Source organism: Plectropomus leopardus, chromosome 7 (assembly GCF_008729295.1).
Source record: "Plectropomus leopardus isolate mb chromosome 7, YSFRI_Pleo_2.0, whole genome shotgun sequence".
NCBI classification, from domain to species: Eukaryota; Metazoa; Chordata; class Actinopteri; order Perciformes; family Serranidae; genus Plectropomus; species Plectropomus leopardus.
In genome coordinates this window covers 25399289-25425344 of record NC_056469.1, presented here as the reverse complement: position 1 = coordinate 25425344, position 26056 = coordinate 25399289, and the positions used below count along the sequence as shown (strand labels likewise).

The window sequence follows — 26056 nt, the reverse complement described above, 5'->3', positions numbered from 1 at the left end:
TTTTTTCCTGATCTCCTGTTCCCTTTTTTTCCCCCTATGTCTTTGCACCATCCTCTCTCAGTTTTTGTGTATCCATTGGAGTCCAGCTCAAGGTTTTACATGAAAGTACAGTAGAGCGCAGTGCCGGGGACGGCGCTGCAGTCGGCTGGTTGCGGCTCTGGAGAGAATCCCGTCTTTCCTCCGCTGTGCTATTTGTGAGGTCTGACGGGCGAACTGGGAATAGCAGGATGATTCAGCGCTACAGGGTCAGGATCTATGATAATGTACCATGGGGAACATTTCCATATAATGAACACAGTACATCTTCTTTAGAGGCCCTCTTGAGAAACGTAGATGAGGACACACAGATAAAGAGGAACGAGAGAAAGGGGAGATCAAGGGAGATTTCAAGAATGAGAGAGGGGGAATAAAAGAGGAGGACGGAGAGAAAGGAGAAGGAGAATAGTGGCAACGGCAATAATGAGAGAGAAAATTTAATGGGAGAGACAAAGAAATAAGAGAGAAAGAGGTAATGTTAATGCTGTGCAGCCGGCAGTTTGTGCTCCCTCTGCAGCACTTGTGAACACTCCTGGCTGTGTTGAGCACTTGCTCTTTCATATCAGCCTCCTGCTGCTACTGTAAAAAGACACATTGAGAGAAAGAGTTTTGCGTGCATTTATTTATTCGTGTGTATGTGAATGTGCGTCTGCAAGCCCTTTGTCGGGAAGCTAATAACAAATTGTCATGCTGGCTCTTGATTTGTATGGATAAAAGAAGCCATAATGAGCCCCATAATGCGAGCTATTTAGTGCACCATCTGAAGCAAGCTGCCATGTCTGTCAGTCACAGGAACTTCCAAGTCTCTCCGTGACAAGCCCGGGCTTTTGTCCTGAAGTCTCGAACAATAAAGTGATACAGCGATGACAGACATGCTCACACGCCCAACTCAGAACCTCGCATCTGTTAAACATTCATTATTCTCCTCTCTCTGTTGTCTTGCAGAATCACCACCACGAGCTACAGAGCCAAAGCAGGCTGGACCAAGTGGCTGCCTCTTTTCATGTCCACTGCCGCTGCTGCTGGAGCCGGTTCCACATGGCACACAAGTGTGAAATTGGTGAGTAGATTACATGTGAGTGCTATGATGTGAGAGCAGCTGGTCCATCTTTACAGGTCAATACTGATCAAACATGGCTGATAATGTGTGTAGTGAGTCCATTATTTTTTCTTGCTTATCTGGGCAGATATCATGACACTTGGTGAATTCTCTCATTTGAAATGCATTGTTTTTATTTATTGATACAAATCCATTATAAAAGACTATACAGTGTAATTTCCATATGATTTTTCCACTTGATGAATTTTCATACTTCATTTAAGATAAATGTTTTTACAAATAAGAACAGCAAACTATTATTTCACCATTGCCGTCATTGATCCCTGACGATGAAAAACCCGTTTAGTTTTAAATGTACATAAATGATGAAGCTAATAGTTTTATAAATGCTCACATCATTGATGCATAGTTGAAGTTTAGCCCTGACTTGACCCGTTTGCAGCTCTCGGCTAAGTGATCAAGGAACCAATACAACGCCTCACTGCCCTCTGTCAATACACCTGGTCTGACCTATCGGCTATGGTGGAGAGGGGAGCTGATCCATAGCATTGACAGCCTCCCCCCATTCTCCTCTTCTCTCTCATTAGATCCACTCTATTAAACTCCTTATGCATCTGTCTGTAGGCTGCTGGGCAGGGGCTGTGAAACAATTGTAGAGCTCCGCTGGTGGTCGCTGAAATCCACTATGGCTGAGAAACTGAGAGAAAGCGCTGAAATGCACCACATTTACAGGTGGTGGAAAACACTGGAAGGATTGTTAGCTGCAATAGTAGAAATCGTCTCTGAGTAGGCACATAGTGTTTGTGTGTTCTTTTTCGGCAGTTGTGCAGTTTAAATGTGCAGTGAAGAGCTGCATGTTTACAAGAACAGATAAATATGCATACAGTGGTCTTCATATACATGCTGGAACTTGTTAACTCTCTGGTGAAGAATTTCATGAGAATATTGACACTGCTCTCATATGGTTAATACAGAGTAAGCTGCCTAGCATTAAGACTGGAAACAGGAGAAAACAGCCAGCTTGATCTATCTTATTACCCTTTTGCGCTAAAGTTAGCACATGTGCGTGAGGTTTTTAAACACAGGACAACCCAATAAAAATAGGCTTGTCCAATGCCGGTAGACCAGAGCTGTGTACATGGTTCTGCAGCTGATGAGTCTACCTTTCTGTATATATATATATTTTTTTTTACCAGTATGTCACATTCAATGTCACAGACAGGCCGGAAAACTGGTCAGTAAACAATTGAAACTAGCATTGAGGCCAATGAAAATGTTATGGTGGTTACTTATTTTGATATCTCTTACTTATTAAGTATCTCTTTGTAAGTTGGTGCAGCCTAAGTTGGAATGATGTTTCAGCACTGCTGCGGCGGAGGCGGAGGGTATTTTGTGGCGCTTCATTGCATCTTACCAGTAAAAGGGGCTAAAATGAAGGTGTTGTGTTTCCATCACTGCTAAGCTGATTCATATTACTAATGAAACATGACTACTGCAGAGTCATTTGACCGGTGTGACTGAATGCCAGTTTTAAGCTTTACCTTTACATACAAAAGCCAGATGGTAGCAGCTATTAGTGGGTTTTTGTGCTGTGGGAAAGGGGCATAGTGATGCCAAAATCCATCTACTAGTGTGTTGTGTCTTAATTGTTTAATCTGCACAAAAATGTAAGTGTAAAAACAACAATTCAGTGTTTTACGGTAATATTGTGCTGTACATCACCAGGGTAAAACAGTCATTTTTATTGTCATTTTCATATATATATAAATATATATATTTGTGCGGATTAAACAACCAAGACATGTTAACAAATGATCTGAAGAACAGCGGTGCACCATCAGCCACTCACAGTGGCACATTTTGCAGTGACAACAATAACCCCGTTAAGCCTCCCACAAAGGCACTATACAGTGCACTGCCACTGACCCAAATATCCACAGGACTCCTTCTAGCCCCTCTATGACTTTGGTCCTCAGCAGGTGTCTTTGCCCGGGGCCCTGCAGAGTCTAGGATCACCCCTGCTGAGGGAGTGCTGCTCGGCAGATTTTGTTATCTTTGCATAGGCTAGCAGTTTCCCCCTTTTCCTAGTGTTTATGCTAAGCTAAGCTAATTGTCTCCCAGCAGTAGCCTTACATTTGACAGACAAATGTGAAAATGTGTCATCTGACTCACCCCCAGAGAGTAAATAAATCCAAAATGTCCCTTAATGTTACTGTTCGCACGTGGGTGTGTGTGTGTGTTTGAGAAACAACATCACATGACTCTGGTGAACGTTGACATTGGTTTCTGTGTGTATGCGCTGTACAGTATTTGAGTGTGTGACTGTGTGAGTGTGAGGCATCATTCAGGGGTGGAGTTGAGGCGAATGGGACTTTGTGGCACAGAGGAGGCAGAGGGGTCAGACATGGCCGCAGTCGTCAGTCCCATCTTCTTCAGGGAACGCTCGTCTGTCACTGAGATGGAGCGAGAGAACGGTGGACGAGTGGCAGCCGGTGGGCCTGAGATGGATAGATGGATAGATAGATGGAGAGATAAAAAAGATACAGAGGGATATTTTTAATCGCTCCTTTATCTAGATGCTCCTTCTCTATTTGTTTTGACAACACAAATGCATTTCACGTTCTGCCAATAAAGCAAATTGACACTGACAGATTGAGAGAGAATGAAATGCTCATGACATGAAAGAAACAACCAGATCGAGATCAAAGAGGAAAAAAAGCAAAAGACGCATTGAGAGGAGAAACAGAGGGACAACTGTGTTTGAGTTTCAATTTATTTAAGTATACTTAAGATCTGTGTCGTACACTTAGATTCCCATTAGTTAAATCCCTTATTGGTATTCAACGCACACACCCGACTTTTATTAGAGTCTCTCGAGTAAATGACATCCATTTACTTGTATTACGACGGATGAATGAAATGAAAACTATAATTCGGCCTGTGCAGAGATAGCCGCAGTGGCGGCATTTGGCCTGCAGGGGGTCATGGCGGTGCAGCGAGCTGCAGCAGGTTGAGCAATGACTGCAGATTTGTTGCAGCTTGATGTCTCCCATCATCACACAGAGAGAGAAAGAGAGAGAGGGAGCGAGTGCAGGCAGCAAGAAGCTGCAAGCCATCCTGGGATTTCTACCTTTGATATCTCACATCCAGCTGAGGTTCACCAGACTAACCAGCAGGGGGCAGGGTGACCACACACACATGCACATACACATGCATACACACGACACACACCCAACACATATGCCCAAACACAGACCCCCACCAGGGCTGACATTTGCAGCTAAGTGCTGCAATGGCTGGTTATTTATGTTGAGAGGGCTGGTGATGGGGAGAGTTCAGCAGGTGGCTGCATTACACTGTTTATCAGACCGACGCAGTGGCATTATCACTTCATGAGCCGGCCTACACTCCTCTCCCCCCTCACATCTGTCTTTCTGTCGTCCTTTTCTGGGCATGCACTGTCTTTTTCTCCCTCCTCTCTGCTCCTTGTGATGTAAAAGGCCTCCTTGCTGCTCTTCCCTCTCCTTTTCTTTCCCCCACAGATGTGCACCAGCCATCTGGGTACTTGTAGGGCAAAGCTAAGGCACTAGCAGCGCAACCAGCTTCTGTTGAAGCCTGTTAGCATTACAGAGTTATTCATTAATAATCGGGATGCCAGTTTTGGGTAATTGTGCTTCCTATAACCCCACACTCATTAACAGGTAACTAACCGGATAATATTTTAGAAAAAAAAACGCAAAATATTGTGAAATGCAAGAGGTGCTTTCCCTTTGGTGCGGCGCTCCTTTGACTCAGTTAGCTTGAGCACAGCATTTCAAAGCACTTTCCATATAGAAGTGTTGAAATTTTAATGTTTTGCGGTGTAAAAGTCTTGCCCTTTACTTTTATTTTCTGTTGGCTTTGCTGACAAGCAGCTGGCAAGCTACCTTGACATGCGGAAACATGGTGCCCAAGGCCCATTGTTTGGACTCCACTGGTTAGCTAGCATTGGCCGTTCACCACTGCGCAGCACCCGGGTTGGGTGGCGACTATCGCTGGGTGGTATACTGGTTTATCCGGAAATGACAGTTGTCAATGCATAAAACCAAACATTTGTCAGTCCTCACAAATCAACACTTGATAGCCCAACAATGGAAATTCAGTGCTGAAAAAAAAGTAAAAATAAGAAATCAAATAGCGTAGTGACTTAAAAATCCAAAGTTAAATTGAATCATAGATTTAGAGAATCGTGTGTGAACTCCTGACAGTAGAATAAGCCACAATAAATCGATATGAAGGGGGGGGGGGTAATGTGATATACTGTGAAACTGCCAGAATCTTTAAAAATAACCTGATACAAGTTATGCATCATACTGCCCAGCACTGGTGGCAACCCATGGTGGCAGGAAGGCGTCACTGCTTAAAAAATTGTGGCAACCCTTTGGTCTTCCCAAGTCGCCCTGGTGAGTAAACGGCTTATGTTTGAGCTGCATTGTTGACTATGATAGCACCACTATCTGTTCTGAAATTGCAAACAGAGCTAACAGAGCTAACAATGCTTAAAGGGTTTTATGGGGGGTACAAGTTTTTCACAGTGTATTTTTACCACGTACTGTGCAATAATATTTGTAGGCTATATTTCAATATTTTTATAGTAAGCATATTACACACCATATCTGTATTTTAGTTATTCTGTGCAGCTCAATCATGGACATACAGTATCTGTTTAAATGAAAGGTGTGAATAGATTTTATATTATTTGATTTTTATTTCATCTAATTTGTATTTTTGTAGTATTTTATCCTTTATGGCACTCACCCTTTTTTTTCTGCATCTGAACTTGTAACATGTGAATCTTGTCTTGTTTCTTATCTGAACTGATTAAAGGTGAACAGTTGACGCCTCTAATTTAAACCAGTATGTAGTCTGTTGACAGCAATGGATAATATGGTGGGCTTTTTTTATATCAAGGATTCCAACTTTGAAACACATTAGTTTCACAGACCCCCCATTGGACAAGATTTTGTTGTAAGATGTAATTAAGACCAGAATTTAGTAGTTGTCAAGGACAGTTGGAGGAGATAAACAATAAGGAAGTGAAACCCATGATCAGAAGAGTCACTCCTCTGACTCTTACTCACATTGAATTTACTTCTATAGCAAATTATATATTGAAAGTAAACTATTGACTTTTTTCTTTAGGCCCACTGAAACCCCCTCAAGGACCCCTGGTTGAGAACCACTCAGCTAAATAAATGCAAAATATCTGTTCAGATATATAGACATATATAGTCCTAATGATCTAAAAATATGTTTTTTTTTTGCCTACTGCCTTTACATGTTCTGCTGTATCTCCTGCTCATTAGGCTGAAATGAAATGCAAGAATATTAAACACAGAGCACAAATATACACCTCACACTTACTGCTCTTTTCATCTCCTACTCATAGCTCTCTCTTTGTCTCTCTCTCTCTTTTGCTCTCTCTGTCTTCAGTGGTCTTAAATCCAGTGGTATTCTCCCCCCTCTCCCTCACTCCCCCTCCTCTGTCTCCCCTCCCGTCCTCTGTGGTATTTCAGTACAGCGCAGGTCAAGAGCTGCAACCTCACCTGTGTTGTTCTGGCTGGATTTGACTTTGCTGTTGGTCTTCTCTTGCATCGCTCGTTCGTACTCTCTCACCTCCTCCAAACTGAGCCCTGTAGGGAAAGCAAAGTACACACACAAACACACACATACAAAAGCTTCAGAGCAGAGTATGAAATATGTATTAAATTTCACAGGGTGTATATTCACAAATACGACTAAGTACAACCGTGTTGTTCTGAATGTTTTATCTTTTATCTTTAATATATAAAATGTTGTATTGTGACCCACCGTGCCATTCATCTATCCACGTCACTGCTTGCCTGTGGCCGACCAGGAGAATGTCCCGGATGTTCTGAAATAATACCAGAAACAAAAACAGGGCAGGTTAAAGAAAAGGTAAATAAACTGAATTTATAAGTGTGCACTCTGGTGTGTGCATGAAATGCATTTACTTGTAGCATTGTGTTAGTGTTAGTCATAGACAAAATAATGGCAATACCTTTGTGTACCTACTTTAAACGACTGAGATCATAGTTAAGAGGTAATATATCTTAGATAAATGGAAACTTATCTCAGCTGTATTATTTGGATTTGGCTTTGTCAAAATTAAAACCACATTCCCATGAATGCTCTTTCTTTGCAGTTACAACAATGGGAAACGGGCGTCGCTAGTTTTGTTGGAATTGCTTCTGATTTTACTTTCGTGCCTAATTGTGGAGCATAAATGTGTTGAAAGTTAAGTTTCACAGTGAGAGGCGGTTGAAACAATACAGCACTTTTTTTTTCAATAAATGTGACTCAGTGTAGGATTACATAAAACTCAGTGCAGACGTCATATGAGGCTAATAGCGTTCATGGCAATGGTTTTTATAACGACACTATCTGGAATTTCTGGAAATTGCAAGACATTTGATTTTTTGCTTTTTTTTTTATATCTGATATGCAGATAAATAACAACTCATTTGGCCAATATCGATATATACACTTTTTGTCCACCAAAACATAGTGATCATCAAGCGTCTTCTATAGTGGAATTAGCATCATATGCATACTCTTATCATGATGGCCTACCAGCAGATGGAGACACAAAATACAATGCTTTTCAAAGCATGTGATATTCATTTCTTGTGCAAAACAAGAAAAATACTTAAATTAAGTGCTGATGTTTAGTAAATGTTCACTTTGTCTCTCAACACAAAATATCGGTTGGTGATGTAAATCAGCATGTTGGTCAATCCCCGTATTTCATTTTAAAGTAAATATCAGCCGATACCGAGCAAATGTTATTGTGCATCCCTACTGGAAATGAATGCAATAATGATTCATTTGTGTCACAGTGCTTTGACTAAAAACTAACCAATCAGACTTGTTGAGGGTCACCATCGACTTAACATGCAAAATGAAGCATGGCACTTTATTAAATCTAATTAACCGTAAATTCTAATTTCCCACCTTGTATTACACCTATATGGGCTCGCAACATTAACTGCAAATAGTATCATGCTCCAACCCTCTTTACATCAGCACGGTGAATAGGTATTATGGGAAAAAATAGCTCTGTCTCACTTTGTGTATGAACTCCTCGGTCCTGGTTTGGAAGCCGTACACCTCGAAGCTGCACTGCACCCTCTTATAGGAGCACATAATGGGCTTGTGGTCATTTCTCCAGCCTTTCTCCAGAGGCCCTCGGCCAGTTTTACTCGACTGCCAGCGACTCGGGTCCTGCACAGAGTAAGCAGAGGGTCTATATGTTACTTGCTGAGTCTGCAAAAACGTTGGCCCTATGAGGCATCTTCGGGGGGAAACTATGGATGTGTATTTGTGCACTTTTAGTGTGTGTGTGTGTGTGTGATGATATGTGTGTGTGGAGGTGCAAGCAGATTGTTGCACAACACAGCCCATAGGAGGGAAGTGTGATAACACACATTATGGAAGTGTTTGTGATCCTCGATTTTCACCATGCCACTTAATCTATGAGATTGGTGTGTTTGCTTTTTTTTTTTGGTGGTGTGTGCTTATGTAAGTAGGTATATGCATCCGTGTTTCTGTGTGCTTGTCTGTATGCCTCTCTGTGTACCCAGGCCTGTGCATTGGCCTTTGTCTCTAAAGACTTGAAGGGAGTAAAGAAGTGTAAAACCCTGGTGGGGAGGTCGTGAGGATAAGCAGAAGCAGCACGTGGGTGTTTTACAGATAAATGCTCTCTCAGAAGCAAAAACACAAGACAGTAGTGCAAAAGTATGAGGAAGATGTGTGTTCTTGCATTTGTATGTCATCATTTGTGATTTCATTTTGAACCATTATTTGTAAGAGAAGCTCTACATTCTGGGAAATATTCTCTTTGCTTTCTCGCCAAGAGTCAGATAAGAAGAGTCATTCACTCTCACATTTGTGCATATGGAACCAGGGTGAGATGGTGATTAGCTTAACTTCACTCAGCATAAACACTTAAAGCAGAGAGGAAACCATGGACTGAATAAAAATAATGGACATAGCCACTGTAAGGTCACCTATTTGATAATGGACTCCCATTATCAAAAACTATAGAGTGAACAAGTAACTGATAGAGTTTGCAGCTACTAGTTGCCCAAATATGGTCATTCCCGGCTCAAAAAAACAAGATGGCGATGGCCGTAATGCCAATTTTGAGGCCACAAACCAATGGATTATGTCACAGTATTTACATCCATTTTTATATAGTATGATTTGAACATGGCGATCTATGTGGATTGACTGGCTTTTGGAGCCAGTCTCAAGTGGTTAGTTGAGGAACTGCAGGTATTGGTATTTTCCACATTGGAGGTTGCCGTTGGGAGAACAGCAAACCTCATCTATTAACACCTGATTCATCCATTCAGAAGCCGAAATGTAAAAGTTTGTGGTATTACAGGGCATTATGCGCTGTAATTAGCCACAGTAAATTACTCCCCTCATTTATATATATACTTTTGGGTGTAAACTAGACTAACTGGATACAGTCTGTTAACAAGATCTTTAGAGGTGTTAGTAGATATGTTTTTCAACTCTTGACAGAACCAGGCCAGCTCTGTTCCCCACCTGTAGTCTTTATGCTAAGCTATGCATTTGGCCTCAGGCTCTTGTTCAGTACAAGCACTGATGTGAAAGGGGTATCGACCTCATCACGCAACTCTTAAGGGCATTTCCAAAAATACAGAACTATTCCTTTAATTAAATCATACGACTTTTCCTTTGCAAAAACTTCACTCAGGTCAATACAGCTTTTCCTACACACGATCATTTGGTTTTCCTTCATTTGGCCGCATATTTGTATGCATGTAATGGAAATGACGTACCTCTGACTCTTTGTAGTGCTTTTCGGGGATGGTGTCATTCAGGATATCCAGGAAACTCACATTCTCCGGCGGGGTCGGCGTGTCCCCGAACACCTACACCCAAACAGATGGGGGAGGTTATACAGTATAATGAGAGCAGGCACACACACACACACACACACACACACACACACACACACACACACACACACACACACACACACACTCCAGCCATACTCTCACACGCATACAGTCACTCACTCAGCGGAGAGGGGGGATGAGAGTAGATGAGTAACTGTGTAGAAAACTGAGGTCACACACCATAACACCCCTCACTATATCCCACCCTGAGGCCCTTGGAGCAAATCACACTGGAGCAAACAGAGGAGAGAACAGACAGAGAGAGCTGAGGAGGGGAGGATGGGAAAAAAAACAAGGACGTATGAGAGATATTAAAAGAGAGAGGGGGAAAAAAGAAGAGTTATGAGAGTGGAATACACTTTTCCTTGAGAGAGAATGGAGGGAAGAGAGGGAGAGAGAGGGGGGATGCACTTTTATCTGACCTTGTTTAAAATGTGTTCTAATGCCCTGCTGAAGTTGTTCATTTCACAGTTGAAAACTAACAAATAAGAAAAACCCGCCATTAGATAATAGCCCGCTACGCATCCATGGTGCTGTTTTGGTCTGTGTCTATCCAAGGTCTTGCTCCCTCTTATGGAATGAGTTGCATTAGCTGGATGTATTGTGTTGTTTTCTCACAATGTGCTCAAGGCATGACGCTCTCACGGTTTCCTGGTCATTGTCTCCGTCTGTTTGTTGTGTGGTGTAGATATTCATACATAGAAAGTCTGGTGGAGGTGGTATTTAAATCCATTAATTATGTAAATACACCAATACCACACTGCACTGATACTCAGCTTAAGGAACGCAAGCCAAATCTGGCCCTGATAGGGTGCTGGGTGGCCCCCAAACATTTTCTGATTCACGTTAAGAATAAAGTGATACACACTTGGAATTGTTTTTTGTACTTTTAGTATACATAAGGTGCCAGAGTGCATAAAACAGCATCAAAAAGAGCTTGTTTATCAAAAAAAGTGTCAGTGGAGTATCCCTCGCATGCCTTGACAGGTCATAGCTAAACCCCTATAGTCCTAAAATCCTAAAAATGTCCAAAAATCCTAGAAATGCCCTTAAATCCTGAAATGTCCTGAAATCCTAGAAACGTCCTGAATCCTAGAAGTGTCCATTTGGCTGCCGCGACTGGCCCCTGGCCTCCTGTTATCTTGCAAAAGTAGCCCCCAAGCAGAGCAAATTCCTTCACACTGTAAAAATATTCATTATACACCTTCGTACCTATCCAAATATTTGAATCTAGTAATGAAACAGCCACTCCCACAACACTACAGGCATTTTATTCCTAACTAGTCTCAGATCTCAAGAAATGTCTGTTAAATAATTTGTAGCTACATAAATGCCTGATGTTTTATTGTCTGTGTTTTTCAAGTTTAATGTCATTCTTGCTTGACACTTTTTTATTCCGTCTGTCATCTTGTGCTGCAAAAGAGGACTTCAGTAGAAATAAGCCCTGAGGCTTTTTTGTGTATTTTTATCCTCTGCAATTTTAAATATCTTACATTGAGTCTGTCACAAGCGGCAGCCTCTGAGGCTGAAAAACGAAGCCCACACAGAAGTGCCAAAAACTGCAGTTTTTGCAATGGCCACTTGAGCCTACCTCCAAAAGCCAGTCCATCCTCATAGACACCCATGTTAAAATGGCCAACTTTACAGCAGATAAATAAACATGTTTACAGCCTGCTATAAAAGACAGTATTGATTTCTATTGTCATGACAACTGTACGGGGGCTGAATTTTTTATATGACTCATCCATTTAAATTTTATTAAGGCTTAAAGTTACTCATATTTAAAGGCGTAGCCTTTGACTGACAGGCTGTCTACAAAGCGTCATCAAACTTAATGAGTCAGGCCCACCCCTTGCTCCTCCACAGCTCCACGATTTCAACCAAAAATGGCCCGCAAAAAACGGTGACAGCTGAAGTGCCTCAAGGCTTCTTAACGGTAGCCCATAAATGCTATGTTCACTACTTTATACAGTCTGTAGTCTGTCATTGTGATCAGCCTGCCATGTGTGTTTTAGTTCTTGTCCAATAAATCACTGTATGTTATTTAAGTAAAAGTATGTGCAAAATTAAAGCCAAAAAATGCAGTTAGAGTATCAAAGTATAAATACTCAACATGCAGCAAAATATGACTAATATACTATTGCATATTATGTCTTTGAACTACTTTAATGAATAAGCAGCATTGTACTCTTTTGCTTCGTTGAAGAGGAGAGCTATTTTTTTTATTCTTCTGTGTAGGGCTGCAACTGATGATTAGTTTAATTAATTTTCACCAACGTTCTCAATTAATTGATTGAGATATAAATTATAAAAAATAATAAAAATTAAACTGAACCCCCCGTGGAAAATAAAGTAATGAAAATAATTATAAGGAATTAGAGGTGGAATTATTAAATTTTGCATATTTTGAATAAAAAGTATGTAAAAGATTAAAACAGACGAATTGTTTCAGCTCTAATTGTATAAACTGCTGTGTAGTGTAAGCACCATGTTGTATAACTCTCATATGGTTTGCTTGTAATACCTAATTTGTAAAATAACTTACAATTATAGCAGTCAATTAAATAATAATGAAGTTAAAAGCACAATATTTCCCTTTGAAATGTATCATAGTAAAGATAGTAGTAGCATGAAAATAAAGTACATCAGTACATCAGACTAGTACTTCAGTACAATGTGTTGCTTACATGATAGTGTGTGAATATCAAGTACAACTCTGAATTTGTGCTTGTTTGGAATAAACTCTTGTAACCTCGAATTGCTTGACATGGAACAAGATTTGCCACATTTTTCTCCACATGCAGATCTCTCGACCTCCATATTTTAACAAGTTGGTTCTTGTTTCTTGACTGTTTCCCTGATTACAGAGTGAAGTCACAAGGGCCACACGGTGTTGCAATTGTCACTGAATTTCTGTTTATGTGTTTTTGCGTGTGGACATAATGCAGCATGGCAGCCATGCTTACTGCCGCTGCATGTTTGGTTAATAGATCTGCCAATGCTGCATTTTGTGCTTTGCTTGTTTTCCTTTTAATGGGAACATCAATGTGATGAACATTTTCTTTGTGCAGCAGAGAAAATTGCAATCTATCTATCCCCCCCCCCCCCGTCCCCGTCTTTCTCCTCCCCCTCTTCTCTAATCACTCCATCTTTCTCACCTCGCGCTCTCTCTCATACTCACATTATCGTTATCGCCGTTGTTGTTCTCGAATCTCGTCTCAATGCGGATGCTGAACTTGGGGAGGAATGATACCTACGGGGTGACAAGAGGTAAAAATGAAGGAAAAAAGGGTTGAGGGCAGAGATAGAGAGAGCGGAAGCAGGCAGCAGATTAGATCCACTGATAGTGGAAAGAGATGAGCTCTGTTGCATTCATGTACAGTAAATGATGTGTGAGAATACTTACCGAGTACTCTGCAGCACCAGGGACGTTCAATATGGAAAGGGAGAAACAGCATTAGCATTAGTTACTCATACATGCATGAGCACGCAATTTCTCTCACACACATACACGTTACCACTGGGGGATACATGCATACATAGTGATGAATATTTGATGCCACTTGGAAAACCAGCTGCTAAAAGTAAATAAGTTTTGTGTAATGCATTGAGGTGAAAGTGAGCTGATGTTTAACACAAACAAAGCCACTCAAAAACAAGCACGCAAATCTATGGATGGATTACTGAACAGGCCTACCAGGGACAGGCTGAGGGACCCAAACTGGCTAGAGATGGCAATTTTGGCACCTAAGAATGAACTGTTCAGAATTTTTGGGCACTTCTGGTTTTGGCACGTAGTTTGAGATGGGTTTCAAAATGTCGTTTGATCATGTCAAATCTAGGTTTTTAAAAGACTGTGAGAAATGCTGGCGTTTGAAGTCTTGTGTTGACTGAGTTGAGAGAAATTTGTGAAGATTGTGCTACATAGATAGATAGATAGATAGATAGATAGATAGATAGATAGATAGATAGATAGATAGATAGATAGATAGATAGATAGATAGATAGATAGAGTATGATGTATATTGAACATATGGCAGGTTGAGGGATTGTGGGAGTAGAGAAGCGGAGATGCCGGCTGAAGCCAAACAGTGTGGAGCAAAAAATAATTTTTAAATAATAGTCTTTGAACACAATGTTTCTGAGTATTATTCTTCATTCTACTTTATTATTTTTGTGTATCACAATTACAGTGAAGTGCAATAAGAACTATTCAGAATCAAAATATTTCTAATAATCCAGGCCATTTATACATACAAGGAATCTGACTTGACATTCTAGATTCATTCACAGTTAATGAATCAAACCATTAAATTGCACTATAAACTAGCATAGAACCACCATCATTGGGTCAAGAAATAATGCTAAGAAATTGTCACCATATCCTACAAGAACTAAATAAATAATTGATGGTTTGATTGTATTTGTATGAAACCTATTTAGGTAGCGTTTTGGGCTGGGGAAAAGGGAGCCTTCAGACAAACTAATTATGACTGCAATGCCAGTGTCTGCCATTAGACGCCAATGCTGAGAGAACAGGTTTTGAAATGTTTCAAATCACTGGTTTGAAACTATCGAAAATTTCAAAGTTTCAAATTTGCCATCTCTTCTTCTGGCCTTCACTTGGAAAATGTCACTCAAACTAACATGTAACGACCAAGAAGAGACTCAAAATGAGATGCAAATGAACTACAGAGTCACAAAATAACTACAAAACTGTTGAAAACAACCACAAAGGGATACAAAATAACTATGAAAAGAAACAAAAAAACCCTCAAAGCGTTACAAAATTAGGTCAACTAAATACAAAATTACCTTGAAGAGACACAAATAGCAACAAAGAGTAACAGAACAACCACAAGGAGACACAAGATTGCCTCAGGGACACAAAATTACCTCAAAGATACCCAAATGATAACAAAAAGAAACAAAGCGAACACAATGGGACATAAAATAGCCACAGGGAGACACAAATTTACCCCAAATAAACACAAAATTACCTCAGAGAGATCCAAATTACAACAAAAAGACAAACCAACCACAGAGGGACACAAAACAACTGCAAGCAAAACTGCCTTGTAGAAACAAATTTACATCAATAAGACAAAAAATTAAAAGGGACACAAAACAATGATAGACACTAAACAAGTACAAAGAGACACAAAATTAACTCTATAATACACAAGATAACCTCAGAGAGACCCAAATAACTACAGAAAGACACAACCCAACCACAAAGGGACACAGAATGACTACAAACAGACACTAAACAACCTTAGAGAAACACAAAACAACAACAAAAAGACAGAAATTACCTCAAATACACAAAATAACCACAAGGAGACATAAAATGACCACAAAAGGACAAAACAAGGACAAAACATCTACAAAGAAACACAAAGTTACAATAATACACAAAATTACCTCAATAAGACAGAATAACCTTAGAAAACAGAATAACCCAAGGTACTACAAAAAAGACACACAATAACCACAAGGAGACACAAAATGACCACAAAGAGACGCAAAACCACCACAAAGTCAGTGTGTCCTGCTCTTATGTATGAGAGGTGGAGGGGGCCTTTGCGTCTTTGCCCAGGGACCCATTGTCTCACAATCCGCTCATGCACTTACCTGTGATGGTGTATGGGTAAAAGTTCCAGGCCTTTTCTGTCACGTAGAAGAATCGCGGGACAAACGCTCTCGCCCAGGAAGGCAGTTTACTAAAAAACAAAACAGGAAGGAAGAAAAATCACCGTCAGATAGTGGAAGAGGGGAACGGTTGGTGAGAGAGATTATGGAGGGAGAGACGGAGAGATCCTAAGTGGTTTTTTGTGCCATTTATAGCCAGATTACCTGTAGGCTACTCACCACAGCGCTCATTTTTATGACTCATTCCCAATTACACCTGTGATGATAAATTGTTACTGTAGCTACGAGGTCACATGTCAGAACATGATTGAGGTAAAATACATTATGCACTCACTGTTCTTATATATGTGTGGTATTTGTGTGTGTGTTCCAGCATATCTTTACTAATGAGGACCAAATGTCCCACAAGCACAGAAAGATTAGGAAAATCCTGCACAATGAGAACATTTCTTTACTTCTGTAAGAGTTTATTTCAGGATTAGGCCTTGGGTTTATAGTGGTGATTAGAATAAAAGTTGAGGTTACATTAGGGTAATGAGTGAGGTCATGTTAGGGTTAGGGAAGGAATTTAGAGTTAGAAAAGGGTTTTTTTTTTTAAACTAGGCCTTTACTGCAATCACAATTCATTGATGAATGAACTGTCACCCTGAGCACAAAGCAAATGAAACACTTCCTTTCAGCACAATAACAGGGACACTTCAGTCATGTGTAGCTTCAAATTCCAGTGGTTAAAGGATAATGGCAACATTTCATTGCAGACATTTCCACATACTTCCTTGTTTACTTTGAAGACTGTAGCTTGAAGCAACTTAAAAAAACATTTGTGTAAAACACTTTTACACATTTTTTTTAGAGTCTATAAGCAGCTGTAAAATTTAATAAATGGTTGATAACACACTCTGATATTATTTTAATTACAGCTTAATACCACAAGTGCAATTTCACTTTCACTCATGCAACTGTGAACATTCTTTATTTAACTGTTGAGTTTCTCGGCGTTGTAAATACTGTATATATTGTTTGTTTATGTCGTCCTCTGTGCTTATTTCCTTCATCTTCATCCTGCACGTTTTTGTACTTATTTATTAATATAGTTTATTTTGCACAGTATTATCTTGCTATTTTGCTATCCCTTTGCTGCTGCAATGTTGGAAATTTCCCCACTGTGGGACTAATAAAGGATTATCTTATCTTATCTTATCTTAATTGTATATTAGGAAAGGTTTTTATGTATTCACAGGCAGGTTTAAAATGGTTAAGCTTCCAGAGTCACTGTTCACCTCAAAACAAACAGCAAATCAATCAAGAAAAAATCAATCAAGAGCTTTAGCTTTCAGAACTATGTATGAATAAATAATTCATTAATAAATATAAGACACACCTAGTAAATAAATCATAAGAGGAGTCAAAGTTTTTCATAAACACTTTAAAAGTCCTGTGTTTTAAGTGGATATATTGGAAGAAACTGAATATTATTTTCACGAATAAGCTTTCATAAGTGTATCTAAGATTTGTGCTGTTTCCGTTATCTTTGCATTTGTAGTTTACATCTACATAGAGGGCAGGTCCTCTTCCATGTAGTCCACCATGATGTTCCTACAGTAGCCCAGAATGGACAAACCAAACACTGGTTCTAGATTGGGCCATTTGTGTTTTCCCATCAGTCGCTGTAGTTCTCCTGCACCTTTAGCACATACGAGAAGTTTCAGATGGTTGTAATCTGCAGCTTCACTTGTAGATCCTCAGAGTTGTTGTCGTGCAGCTGACAATCTATCTCTTGTTGATTTAAAGTTTAATTTACTTTTTTTTTCAAAACATTAAAATGTGATTGAAAATACACATTGACATAAATTGGCATCTACATAAGATCTGTTTAATTAACAATAAATTTCATTAATGAGAGGCTTACTATTACCCATGAATCCATGTGCAGTCATCTGAGCTAGCTGGCGCTAGATCACTGTGACTTGCTTTATCTAAGGTTGAAGCAGTAACTTCCTTTAGTGTCCACTGGTTGCTTGGCAACTGCTCTCAGCCAGCAAACAGCACCTAAATAACCCACCATAAAACAGCAAATGGTCTTTTCTCTCTTTTTGTACAGATGTAAAAAGCGAGATATCAGTTGTTTCGGTAATTAGTGAGCTTTAGATTTGCTGGTGGGCAGTTTTCTTACCTTTGGACACAGCTGGGCTCATTTCTCCTGTTTTCAGGCTAAGCTAACCACCTGTTGGCTCCAGCATCAAGAGTGATACTGCACTGATTTTCTCATCTAACCCGCTAACTATTCCTTAAAAATACTTAATACTTAAATCGTCCTCAAATCTGATTACAATTACATTGTTGTGTGCCATTGACTAAAAATGTTGATACATCTTTTAAAATGCTTTAGAGGGTTGCCATCTTTGAATGTATGAACTTTTGTCTTTGAATTTGTGCTTTTTTTTGTGAGCACACACGATTAAAGTCTGACCAACCTCTGATGCCTTGAACAACAAACGGAGATCTGTTTTTATCAGCATGATGTGTTTTTCTCAGCCGAGAGTCTGTACTTAAACAATCAGAACAATACTGTGTGATGAGCTCATGGTACAATTACATGTCTACTGTAAACCCACGGTATAGGCCTCAACACGTTTCAGGCAGCAGGTACTTGGACTTTGGATGTAGGCAGGTTAGACTGCAGTCTGGATGTTCCTGTGTTGAAATGATGTTTTATTGCTTGTCAGTTGTGATACCTGCTACGTGGATCTATGGAACGTGAAGCTTTACAGTGAAGTGTGAGACCAAAGATCGAACGCAATCAGTTATCATAATGACAGAGCTGACAGCTTGAGGATAAGACACAGGCTGCAAATCACCAGAATTATTAGTTTAAGTGCGTCATTACTACAGCAATGCAATAGAATTGCTCTCTACCTGCTGAGGTAGATTCGCTTCTCGGTCAACTGTCCCGGGCCGTGCTGAGGGTGAACGTCTGACTCATTCATCACCACCTCCACCCCTTCTCCACCGCCGCTCTGCTCACAGCTGTGCTTACTGATCATGTACAGCTGCCCAATCCTGTACTGGAGCCCGAGGAGATGTTAAGGGTGAGGTGTAGGGAGGTGAGGGAGAGGGAGATGGTGAAGAGAGAGAAAGAGGGAAAAAACTGCAGTGATCATCAAAATCCATCAAAGGCGACAAAGTTTGAGTGTGGTGCTAGTTTCATGCACAAAGTGTTGGTTGATGATGGTCATGTAAAAGGGAAAGTCCTAATTTAGCAAGTTTGTATTTGATACCTTAAAAGAATTTTAATTTAACAAATAAAATGTTGACTTCATTAGCAATGAAAGGCACTTTGCTGGAGTCATTAGGAATGGCAATTATGCATGGCAACTAGTGGCAGTTTGTGAGTGTCGTGGGATTTAGGCTTTCTCATCAATGCTAGTGCTGTTGGCTAAAGTTAGTGATTTTTAGTGATTTTGGTGGACTTGCTCGGCAGTTTAATGGTGGAAGTGAGCCTTTTTCCTGAGTGGCCGTAAATTGTAAGCTGGCTCCTTAAATTGGTGCATTCATCAAAACTTTGAGCATGTCTTTTCTCTGTTGCTCCTCTTGATGTTTCCTCCTTTTTCCACGTCAGAGAAAGAGTTATGCTGTACAGGTTTTAAAGCCCTTTGAGGCAAATGATTTTAAGCTATTTAAATAAAATAATTTTACTTGTCAGACGACTTGTCAGCGTTTCCAAGTGGTATTATGTCACAAAAGACAACTGGATTGCCTTTTGTTACTTTTTGAAGCTGAGCAACTATTAACAACAGAGGACACATTGCAGTTTGTTTTCAGGTAATTTGGTTTTGCAACCATCCACCGTTTCAGCTAGAGGGGATAGTAACTGCAAAAAAACACACTGATGCTTTTTTGTAACTGGGGGATAGCTACAGATAGCTACTGGAGAAAACAAAAGTGCTATCCTCGTCCTGTTTTAGTTGCACAAAGCACTTCTTTTGAACATTCAATTGAGCCTTCATTTTTCCGGGATATTGTACCCGCTGCTGGCAGAAAACTGCATAGCGAAAAATAAGGCTTTTAGAGAACCAATCTAAATGCAGATGGTGTTATTATTCGATGGCCATTACATTGTGCAGTGAATATTTATTTCATAATGAGAAGTTGAAGCAAAAAACTTGTCTATTTCTACTTGGGGAAGGATTTTAAGTGAAAGATGTCTAACAAAATTCTCAAATTGGTGACCACCAGCTGATAAAGAATTCTGAGGACTTTGATCACTAATCAATAATACCACGAATCAATGAACTGCACACTCCATTGAGAAAATTATAATAACCATCAGCCACTATGGGAGGAAGTAGCTTGTGGAAGCGATGACAAAAAAATCTCCTGGCAGCAGGTCCGGCCATAGTTGCTGAGTCCGATTTTGTCTCGACAGGCACTTACTCAGTGCTGCTAAGGAGCACGCCTTGTATTTGCTCTTCATTTTTTAAATAGTCACTTGCTGTGTATAAAGATTTCCCCCAAGTGACCATATCTGACATCAAAATTTAATTTGGGCAGTGAGGGTGAATGCATGGGAGTCTAAATTAAGGGGGGGATGGGACTTTGTTCTCTGCTGCAGCCCCAGTTTGTGCTCAGTGCTGATGAGGCGGGAGTATTTTGTGTTAGCGAGTCGAAAGAGGACGAGGCCTTTGGGCATCTGGAGCGGTCTCGTCGATGAGCTCAGCCTGACAGAATCAGTGTTTCCTTTTGAACAATTTACACAAAAATGCTTCAGTTTCTGCACTGATGCTGCAATCATTCTGTATTTTCCTCCATAACATTGTTTCTGGGTTCAGCGTTGCTTTAATTTCAAATCACTTTGGTTAACTTTGTTTTTAAAGTTAATATGAAAAAGCAATAAAATTATACTGCAAACAACTGAACTGTTCTGCTGTGGCCACCATAATGCAATTCATTATGTTGCCCTATATTGGTGTGCCACTAAAGCATTGTTTTAATTAAAAGTAGAAACGGAGAAAGATGGGGAGGAAGAGGGAAAGAGGAGGGCAGATCTCAGTTTGCTATCCTTCAATGTTCTCTGTTGACATCAACGCAGCACTCCTCCTTCTTGTCCAATTATGGTGGAATGTCAACATTCAATATTTACTTATTGGGTATTCATGAGACTAAATTAATCACAACGATGGGTGCCTTTACACCGTCTAAAAGCTAACAGACTACAGAGCACTGAGCTCCTCCCACACAGGTTGTGAATCTTTCACTTTCTAAAAGACTAATCTTTGGAGGAAGTGGAAAAGACTTATCTGTCCTTAAATCACTGTTATTGTGCACTCTGAATGGCTGTGATTAATGATGTGTTGAGAAACTCATTCACTGACAGCTCTTGGCGTGTGTTTTCCTCCTACTGTCTTTTTAAGAAAGGCGAGCATTGGTTTACAAGCTGTGAATTTGTCATAAATTCCTGAGTGTAAATATAGCTCATCATTGTGGGGCGGAGACTCTGCAGATAGTGTCAGTGTGACGGCAACGGAAAATGAAAGAGTTTGTGATTAAAGTAAAGCTCATGGCAACTTCTTTTTTAGGCAGTGATAAAGATCTAAGAGCAAAGCCTTGAATTTGTTATGTAACCCTGGATCCTGGATCTGTCCTCTGACAATGACAATGAGACTGTTTTTGCAAAACAAATACAAAAACCTTGTCTAAATATTTGAAATTGATTGTGTACTCTGCTCCAGAGCAAAAGTATTGGAAGAGTAGGGCAAAGCTGTAAATTCGCCCAGAGCAGGTCGTTGTCAAAAAGTCTGTTGTCTGTTGATCAGTGTCACATTAAATCTACTTTGATCCAATTTTATAAGATCATAAAATATGAAAACGTTCATTGCATTACGTTACAAGCTGAAGGACGGGATTCATGTGCCTCTGTGCAAAGTTATACCCAAAGGGAGAAATTTGTGATTCAGTGTCTTGCTCAGCGTCACATTCAGCATTAGGTGGAGAAGAAGGAATGCACGATAATGTTGGCACGTCATAGCTAGCGACAGATATTGGCTTCAAAATAAAATAAGGAATTGGCCTATGTGCTGATATTACAAATCGATATAATTGAAAGTAAACATGTAAAAAACATCAATCCTAAGTTAAAGTATTTTTCTTATTTTGCACAATGAATTCATTTTAGATACATTAACAAGCATTGCATTTTATGTCTCCATCTGCTGGTGGGCCTTCACAATAAGAGTATGCATAGTATGATGTTAATACAGAAGAGACTTGATGATCACTAAAATAGGTTTGAAAAAAAACAAGTGGATATATCTGTATTGGTATTGATTAGTGGCCAGATGAGTTGTTATTTATCGGCCTATTGGATATTGGCAAAAAGTTTTTGGTCTCAAGTCCAAGTGAAGTCTCAGGTCTCTTATTTTTACTGTCTATGTGGACATGAGATGCACACACGCCGGTGTGATTCTTTGTCTGGTTGGTTAGTCTCGGGCTGTGCGATGTTAAAACAATATTATGATATTTTTAGGCTATATCACAATACACGAAATATATCTTGATATTTTGAAATCTCCTCTCAACTACTGTAAACTACTAAAATACAGAAATGTTATGGACTACAGTTACAAATAAAGTAGCCACTGCCATTAAATACATTTACATAAACTACTGTCATAATAAAGTTTAATAAAAATACTGTTATATTGTTAAGTAAAGTAAAGCATAAAGTACTGTTATAGTAAAGTTAAATAAAGTATTATTGTAATTAAGTAAATCAAAGCCGAACCCATGGTGCTTTTATTTTGAAGGACCTGGCTCGTCTTGGGTCGGAAGTGTTGACGTTTTTGCCGCTGCTTTTTGTGTTTATGTCTGGCAGAGCTGTAGGAGAGAGTGGGATCAGCAAAGCGCCGAATTGAGTCTCATGCCAGTTGCCAGAAGAACTAGAAAGTTTATAATTGATTTTTGCACTAAAGTCATTTTATACATCACATGTGCAAAAAGCTGCGATGCATCGAGAATATTCGTATATTCATCCACCCCTAGTTCTGTGTCTGACTTCGTACACGAGCCATGTCTAAACGACAGAAGTAGATCCTCTTTTGGGTACGAGCTCCTCCTCTTTTGAATAAGCCACTTGGTGTATGTGTCTTGCACTGAATCCCCACGTTCAGTATCGGTGTTCAGCTTCTCCATGTTTGTTTGTTTTAATTATTTATTTATGTAGTTTATTTGATAGGGAAATGATATGATATGAATTAACATAGTGCAACTTCAGCCTGTTACAAACCAGCTGTAGTAACTGATGTCTCACAGATAGAGATTATAGCCATCGCTAGTTTCCCACTCCTGTCCCTAGTTAGGCTTTTAGTAAAAAAAAAAAAAAGAAAAAAAAAAAAAGAAGAAAATAAGAAACGATATCAATATTAAATAGAATAGCGTGCATACAATAACAGTAATGGTAAAAAGTAAATATTTACATCAGGTGGTGCCATGCATTGTGAAGAATGACGCATGCCACGCGGACGGATGCAAAGCGTTATCAGATGACGTAAATGAAATAAACCATATAGCATAATATAAAACGAAATTTTGTCACAGCCATAATGCCTGATATAGTTTTATGTGGTTCATCAAGCATCCCTTATTTTGATACAACAGACTTTGCATTTAGGTGAAGCTACTGTAGCCAACAGTTATGACAATTGGCAGCAAGACAGCAGCTCCATGTGTGCTCTCTGCGGTGTTGTTTCTGCAGCTTACAGTCATCTGTAAACTGCACCAGATGTGCAAGATTATGCTTGATAGTAAAGGAGAGAATGACATTCAGCTCTTTAAGCATTTCCTTAATTTAATGCACCAAAAATATTAAATAAAGATTGTTCATAAGTCCCAAATCTGGAGTCCAGGTTGCATCTCAAGTCAAGTTTCAAGTCACTCTGTGTGCAACTCGAGTGCAAGCCGCAAACTTGAGTCACCATCTCTGTCACGAGGAGCTGGAGATCAAAACTTAGTAACCCAATCCAGCACCTGAGCTGCAGACGCCACCTGACAACTTTTCCCACAGCACAACACAACAGTGAACATTCCTTAACACATGTCGAGCCGCATCGTGTTACAGAGGTACCTCTAGATAATTCACACCTAAAAAATCAAGAACAGTCCCTTTTTAAAAACGAGGCAAGGGTTAGGATGTTGTAAATGGCTTGGACTCAGGTAACTGTCATGATGTGATACTGCTTCATATAAGCTGCACTTAAACTTACATTACATTCAGGCGAAAGAGGATTTGCTGCCAGCTCAAGTTTCTGTGTGCCCTGGACTGATACTGTAAATCCTATTTTGGACTGCTATTTGTCACTGTCATTGTTGTGGTAACAGGTAGAATTGAAGAGAGTTGGGGGGAGGACAGTACGGGAGGTGATGAGGACGTTCCTTTTGAAGGGCACTTTGGCGCATAACTCCCTCGTCCGCTCACTGTTTCTCTCTGGCAGCTTTAGCTTTGTTCACAAACCTGCAGGCCTTTTGTTTGAATTTAGGTCTTGCAAAGCAGTAACCAGTCCGACTAGTTTGTGCGCTGTTAGGTGTGCTGAAGTAAGCCAGGGAAGTAGAGATGCAGACAGATGGGGAGATAATTTAGACATAACAGAAGTGCTATGATGCTGCCGGCCAGGTGTTGTGCTTTGACTCCATCAGATTGGCCGAGCCTGCCGGTGCGCAACGTACCTCTCTACCCCCGGTGTGCCAACGCTTTCACACAGCAGCCGCGGGAGGTCTGTGTGCTCTGTTGACACTTTTCTTATCTGCGCATTAACACTTAAGATTGCAAGTAGAAACAACACTTTCATGTTAGAAATAAAAAAAAAAACCTTCGCTTGTCTTTTAAAGTTGTAGGAGGTGTGTTTGTGTGTGAGCGTGGGAAAGACAAACGCACTTACCTCATCCACAGTCAGTGGCATACATATGCGGTACTCTTTCATCAACATGCTGCTGTTACAGAGAGGACTTTCTGTGTGAACTGTGAACTCTGTCTGTCTCAGCTGTCTTCAGCAAACAAGCCAGAAAAGGCTACACTGCTGCCGGACCACAGTGACCTCTTTTTCTGACGCTCTTCTTCCTTTTGTTTTGCTGATGTCAGTAATCCACTGAGTTAAGTCCAGTTCTCTCTGTCAATGAGTATCTGCTGTTTTCTTATTTGTCCCCCTCCCCTCACTAACTCCTCACTGTTTTGTTTCTCTTCCTCAATTAATCTCCCAGACTTTTTAACTGCCGTCTCCTTTCCTTGTTACTTCTGCTTTCTCTCCCCCGCCTGCCTTCAGCTGCCCTTTTCTGTTTGCTGTTTTCCTCACTTAGTTTCTGTTTGCTTTCTCGCGGCACATGGAGAACGTAGTAATTAGCTGTGAGGTAAGATTGAAAGCCAAGCAACACTACCTGTGCTCTCCCTCCTCTGCCTCTCTGTTGCTTTGTTTAATTCCTCAGTTCTCATGCGTAACCTTGCTGTCTGCCCAGCGCTCCTCCCTTTCCCCTCAACTGCCCTTTGCTGCTTTCAGTTCCTCACAAATTCCTTCGCCTGTTCCCTCCTTATCTCCCCTCTTCACTCCCTCCCATAGTATCCACTCCCCGCCCACTGTACTTTACTACCTCCTTACCTGTGTCACCTCCCCCCCTCTGCTCCCTCCCTCCCGCTCTGATCTTTATCTGTTTTTTTCCACTCGGTCGCCAACACTGTTTTCTTCAATAACACCCTGTATCATCTGTGACTATGACAGTTTGTCAGTGTTTGAATGTGAAGCACAGTCCTCAGACAGGACCCCCAACACTCAGAGTATGAATGGCAGAGGGTAGTCACTGGATTAAATATTACCAGAGCCATGAGGACTTCCATTAGCACCGTGCTCGCTTACATTGTACTACCTCACGACCTTCAGCTGGGTTTAATTGAATCCGTGTTTAGTCAATGAGTAGAGGAATCGAAGCAGTCATAATTTCCCACCCGTGTCCGTCCTTGACTCGCGGTCTCCTTTTGTGTGAGCCGGTCGCTGCCAAGCACATATTGTTGCCTCCTCATCAAATAAGAGAAGCAGATGTTTGGCTTCTACCAGGTCCGTCTGACGGGGGGCCAGAAGCAATAACCGGGCTTGATTGTTAACTCTGCGGTAGAATTTGCTTGCTTTACTTAGTGCAGCCTTGAGGTGTGAGGGCCAAAGTGGCTCTCCACTCGGGCTGAACGATTAATAAAAAAAAAAAAAAAAAGACGATCTCGATTCATATGTCTATTTCTAAATCAGGATGATTCACTCGCTTCTCCATATGCACTCATGTT

General features: G+C 40.4%; 1 protein-coding gene across 1 annotated transcript; it reads right to left on the bottom strand.

Annotated features, from left to right (window-relative positions):
* Positions 1–2196: 2196 nt before the first annotated feature.
* On the bottom strand, positions 2197–25292 carry pitpnc1b (phosphatidylinositol transfer protein cytoplasmic 1b). The gene is made up of 10 exons (XM_042490217.1): positions 24672–25292; positions 18658–18806; positions 15724–15812; positions 13496–13503; positions 13271–13342; positions 9970–10062; positions 8225–8380; positions 6947–7010; positions 6682–6768; positions 2197–3594 (listed from the first exon to the last, which is right to left on the bottom strand). Exons 1-10 carry the CDS (start codon positions 24717–24719, stop codon positions 3437–3439), a joined length of 924 nt encoding a protein of 307 aa, XP_042346151.1. The 5' UTR covers positions 24720–25292; the 3' UTR covers positions 2197–3436.
* Between the last annotated feature and the right edge of the window lie 764 nt (positions 25293–26056).

Excerpts from the sequence above, each read along its gene's own strand:
- pitpnc1b (XM_042490217.1), bottom strand. The coding sequence starts at position 24,719 with ATGTTGATGAAAGAGTACCGCATATGTATGCCACTGACTGTGGATGAG. Across the intron at positions 15,813-18,657 it reads AAGCGAATCTACCTCAGCAG|TAAACTGCCTTCCTGGGCGA; the intron begins GTAGAGAGCAAT and ends TTTGTTTTTTAG. Across the intron at positions 6,769-6,946 it reads GTGGATAGATGAATGGCACG|GGCTCAGTTTGGAGGAGGTG; the intron begins GTGGGTCACAAT and ends CTTTCCCTACAG.